Below are 5427 nucleotides of genomic sequence, written 5' to 3'. Positions count from 1 at the left end.
AGTGATCTAGTTGATTCAAATTTGCCTCAGAAAACTAGGCAAACTTACTTTATTGGTAAACTGTGGGTAGCTTAGCAAACTTCGATCTGAATCGATCGATCTCTTAGTGTTCACCACTGTAAATTGTATTACATGAATTACATGTATTGTCATGGCGACCAAATTCAATATGACTTTTTTGGACGCCGTAAGTTTTTGAACGTTAAAGGTATGCGATGGGAGCTGGAACGTATGTCGGACCATAAGAATATGACACTTAAATTGTCTCATTCGAAAAACTACCAACTGGAGTTAAGAACTACAGCCAAATTTTGGTGCGTGAATTTCCACCATAAATCATAACTTTTTTTCTGGTTTATGTAAACTCAATATAACATCTAACAGACTATAACCTTCAAATTACGCCAAACAGTCAAAAGCAAGTGGTGTAGTAGCGTGAAAAGACCATCAGTCACTCTGGAGAAGGCTTTGGTCGGATTGCCAAAAAATTTAAACCGTTTCTTAATCAATTCTAACCGCAAAACCAAAAAAATCTGGCAACGACTTCGAATGGAATTCATTCAAGATTAAGGTTTTCCGATCAATCAAGCTTAAAAAGACATAATTGGCCTTTTGTTCTCGATAAATTAAAACTACTCAGAGTTTATTCAAGCATAACAGTGCGTTGCCAAGAAGACATGCAATGGTTCAGCTCGTAACAGGGACGTGAACGAGGCGCTCGCGAAAAGAAAAGGAGCGAGGGCCTTGGGGACGAGATCACCGCTGACCTATGAAATACATATTGTGGCTGACAAGGTCATTTTATTGAGTCTCTTCAGGCCTCTTTTAAAATTTTCTAAGAAATAAGTGTGATGCTTGTTAGGATTAGAATTGCAAGGGTAAGCATTTTTTTTTAGCTTTTTGGTGTTCTTTTTACGTTTTAAGAGACAAATTGAAATAAAATTGGCTTTGTCATGCAAGACTATTGACCCAGGGCGCCTGAATTTGAATAACAATACTTTATACATCCTAAGCCTCGTACTGATGTTTCCAGGGAAGGGATTTTTCACGTGAATGTACATTTATTGTTATTCAAATATCGCGCCATCTATGCAAAGGGCCTATTAAATCTTGGCCTCCGAGATCAAGAATGAGAAGTTTCCCAATCCATTTTCCTTTCGGAAAAGCAAATGCATGATCTAGACCTGCAGCGCTTTGAATTTATAAAATAAATTTACCCGACGTCACGGCAGCCATGAAGCGGCGGCCATGCTCATGATTATGATGTTGGTGTCCTATAAACCAATCCTGTGGTGGTTGAATTATTTTCTTTTGCAAGTACTTTCTTTCGTGCTAATAAATACGTGGTTGCCTGCCACGTGAGTGCAAACGGAGTATATTATATATTCAAACAAACACCATACTTTTGACAATTCAGTTATAGAATCACTTTATTAATTTTCTGGGTGCACTCCCTTGCTCGTACAAAAGACGACTGGAGTGTTTTGTAAAATTGTGATAGTCTAGCTACTGTTCTTGGTCGTCGTGTGCGTTAAGTCATATTTAGGTGTGCTAGAAAAAGATTCAATTCCTGTTCTTGATAATCTGATGAAACGCGACTCTAGTTATTTTAGTTAATCAAAAGGCCCACGTTATTTAGTTTATTTATGAAGTTTGATGTATATACACAAAAACACTTTAACAATTTGTATCTTGTGAGTGCGTCACAACATATACACTACGCTTCTAATCCAAGTTAACTACATGTTTATAACATGGGCTCCTGAAGTAACCAATATGTACACGATCGTCATATGAAGTAGCCAATAGCGTCACAGATCAACTACTGTATGATGGGTTCTTCATCATGATCGTCATCCTCAGGGGCAGAGTGGTGTCGATATTCACGGTCCTTGAACAGAAAAAGGTGAAGAAATGCTGCCAGCAAAGATGCTAAGATTGGTCCCGCCCAATAAACCTGATAATAAATCAGACAAATTAGAAGCAATCGGTAGATCTTAGTTCACTGCTAATGTTCTTTTAAAATTCAAATTGCTCTGCACATTGATGTGCTTACATTGTCAAATTTAAATGTGCGATTTCCAGTTTGGAGGATGTAATTTCACCCTGTGGCAAATTTCTCGCCTCGTGTTAATAAAACAGACCTCGTAACTCTCTCTCTCTCTCTTCGACTTAGAAGTGACATGACCTTGTATGGTTTCTTTACAGTTTATACAAGGAAAATGAAAATCGACCTCAGTCAGTATACCATTTTATTTCTCAGTTTTTGCTATGAATAACAGGCACATTTCCAACCACCTTAAAGTCCATTAAGTTACTTCTTTGCTGGGTGTTCGTATTTTCTCATCTCTTTTCTAGGTGTTTGGAATTAAAACATCTATTGCTATAAAAAAATGGCTTTCGTTTCAGAAAGTCGAACGGCCCTGTCCCAAAAATTCCAACCTGAAAGCCACACCTTATCCGTTTAAACTCGCTCCCCGGGTATTTCGTCACTCTTCCCTTGGTTTCCCTTGTTCCTGGGAGGGTGGAGAGGGGGAGCGACGAGTAGGCATTGGGAACGAGGTTACAGAGGACCCTAGTTGTCTAACAACGCGCAAAATGACGTCACTACTTCTTACCCAGTGATCATCCCAAGTGCCGCTGAGGACAGCCGGGGCGAGTGACCTTGCTGGGTTCACACCACAGCCGGTGATCGGTAACTTCAAAAGACAAGGACATAGATCACATTAGTATCGGAGACCAGTTTACTAAAGCTACTTACCAAGTGCATTCCAATAGGCGGTGGACACTTTCGGGGTACATATATATGAGCGTTTATCCGAAACGTTGTCAGGCTGACCGTCCATGCAAAGATAATAGAGGGAAATAACCATTTGCCATGACTAGTAACTATGTTGGATAAATACTATTCACGTGATGATATGTATCACTTAATGAATAATCAATAATAGTTAATTAACAACTGTTCGCAAAGTATTGGGGCGGAGCGAGTTGCGCCCTTGAGAAAGGTCAAACCTGAGGAGGGAGAAGGGAGAAAATGTTTACTTCTTTCCTCTGCCTGCCACTCACGACCACCTGCTTTGGGTACCTACCGCAATAAGATAACAGCATGTAACGACCACACCCAATGCTGCCGCTGTCCCATAATCCCTGCGAGCCGCGTGTTTATTAGCGTCAATGGAAGCCAACATGGTTAGCACCAGGAATGACGTCAGGATCAGCTCCACGCCAAAGGCCTGGAAACTACTCACGTCCTTTGCTGGTATAGTCCCCCCTAGCTTCCCTCGGGCGTGTTGAGGGCTTATCGCCATCACTATTCCTGAACCAGTTATAGCTGTAGAAGGTGTAAGAATAACGCGAGGGAATGTGGATTTTTAGTTTATTTCATAAACGGTTTCAAATAATATAAATTGAATCCGAGAAGACATAACTTATGGATTATCATCAGTTTCTGAAATTTCGAGTTTGAGCTCCAGTTAATACAAGGTAATACATGGCACCTGGGAAGGATTCAAACTTAAGGATCTGAATTTATATGTGTAAAACTTCGTCACGCAGGGTAACAAAGAGAAACCTTTTCGATTGAATGCTAAATAATTTATATTTTTCTATATTATATTTAACGAGCAGGATTCAGCTGAGCTAACGCTATCGATTGGATAAATCACTCTTCAGTGAATAACGTAGTTTGTTCTGTCAACACTTATCCGGCCACTAGATAGATATTTTTCCAGTGGATAGCGTTATCCAGCCTTTAAATAACTGGGCCCAGGACTTATACCTTAGGGGTCTGGCATGGGGGAATCTAGTAAGCGATATAAAGAAAAACCCGTTTGGAAATGAGCTGAAGAGAGATTTACATGTAGAAGATAATTGCTTATTATTACCTTGATCCAACTCACGTTTTGATCTGCTCTATTCTTACAACTTATTGCTTATTACATTTGAAGAACGAAAATAAGATCAACAAGGACTTTTTATCCGGGGGAGGAAGTTTGACCCATAACCGGGTAGACGTTTTTAAAAAGCGGAGGGAATGCAGGGGCGAGGGGGAGGGGGCATAACCGGCATTGTATTGCTCTTGTACTGATCCTGCATGCCAGAGTTGATTAGCAGTAACATGGAAAATAATTCTATCACCAGTTCTTGTCACCGCCATATTTTAATTACGGCTTCTTGTTACTGAAATGATAAACCTTCTTACGATGGCACAAAAAGTAGTTCAGCAGTTTAGGGATTTCAGTATAATTGAGTTGGCAGTCCTGAACTGAATAAAACTATATGAAAGGAAATTTTATGCACACAGCTATTTAGCAAACCTACGTTCCCTGAAATGTCATGTATACCAAAATTTGACGACGTTTTTTCTGAACTGAGGCAGTTAAGGTTTTTAATTAAACACGAGTCTCAGACCCATATTGGCACAAGATAAGCCCCAGTACATATACCGTCATGTACTCCTACCTCCAAACATCTGGGCCAGAACAGAGCAAACCATTCGAATCAAGCCAGCATCCCCGGTGATAAATGTAGCCAGAGAAACGGCAGGATTAGCGTGTACAAGAGGCAGGCTCACTGATCTGAAGGCCTGAATCATGGACGCAGTTGACAGCCCGGCGGCAAGGGCTTGTTGGAAAATCGTTGGCGCGCCTTCCCATCTTAGTGCAGAACCGGACACCGCGAACACGAAAAAGAACGTCGCCAAATACTCCGCCAGGACAGCGAGCCAGAAGTCGACGTAAAATGCGTCACTCAGCCCAACTATAACAGACAAACAAAAAAGTTTCAGCGACGAATTCTGCAGTCAAAATATCATCAGCTTAATTTTGAAGGCTTGATTAAAAATCTCAGTAGAAGTTGTACCTCGAGGAGTACGCCACCGACCCATTTTCGATCTTGCTCAGTGTAGGTTTCAAACCTTTTCTGCTGATTATACTATTTGTCTTTTACCTTGCAGCGTTCTCGACTTTCACATTCCACAGTATCGAAACAAATTAAACCAAACAATGTTCCTCAGAGAACAGTAAATAGGATAACAGCCCTATCGTGTTCTGCAAACAAAACTCGACGTACTGAATTAACATATTGTTAACAGCAGCGACATGACATTTTTTTTTTCTTTTAGCAAACTTTGTTTTGGGAATCACTATTCAGGCTTGCCAGGATTTTCCATCAAACGTTGCTATGGATTTTTTTTCTATGCTATACATACTCTTTACTAACCGCGTTTGAGGTGACATGTGTTTGTACTGTAAATTACTGACCAAGGTTCGCCTTCAGGCCAAGCTTCGCGTTTGGTCCCGCCATGAATCGAAGGAAAAGAAATCCTATTTCCGTAACTTTCAGAACGGACTGTCGTCAAAAGCAAACCGATTTTTTTTTGTAAAGACACAATTTAAAGAAAACGAAAGTTTTAAACTTATAATT

At 40.3% G+C, this 5427-nt stretch overlaps 1 protein-coding gene across 1 annotated transcript; it reads right to left on the bottom strand.

The window, feature by feature from the left end:
- Nucleotides 1-1412: 1412 nt before the first annotated feature.
- LOC110062789 (lens fiber major intrinsic protein-like) lies at nt 1413-4986 on the bottom strand. Its single transcript, XM_020769737.2, has 5 exons — nt 4864-4986; nt 4465-4761; nt 3093-3334; nt 2619-2699; nt 1413-1957 (listed from the first exon to the last, which is right to left on the bottom strand). Exons 1-5 carry the CDS (start codon nt 4886-4888, stop codon nt 1823-1825), a joined length of 780 nt encoding a protein of 259 aa, XP_020625396.2. The 5' UTR covers nt 4889-4986; the 3' UTR covers nt 1413-1822.
- Nucleotides 4987-5427: the final 441 nt, after the last annotated feature.

This window comes from Orbicella faveolata, unplaced genomic scaffold (genome assembly GCF_042242905.1).
Source record: "Orbicella faveolata isolate gen_17 unplaced genomic scaffold, um_ofav_v1 contig_34, whole genome shotgun sequence".
Taxonomy (NCBI): domain Eukaryota; kingdom Metazoa; phylum Cnidaria; class Anthozoa; order Scleractinia; family Merulinidae; genus Orbicella; species Orbicella faveolata.
Note: the sequence above shows the minus strand (reverse complement) of the source record. Positions and strands in the feature narration are given on the sequence as shown.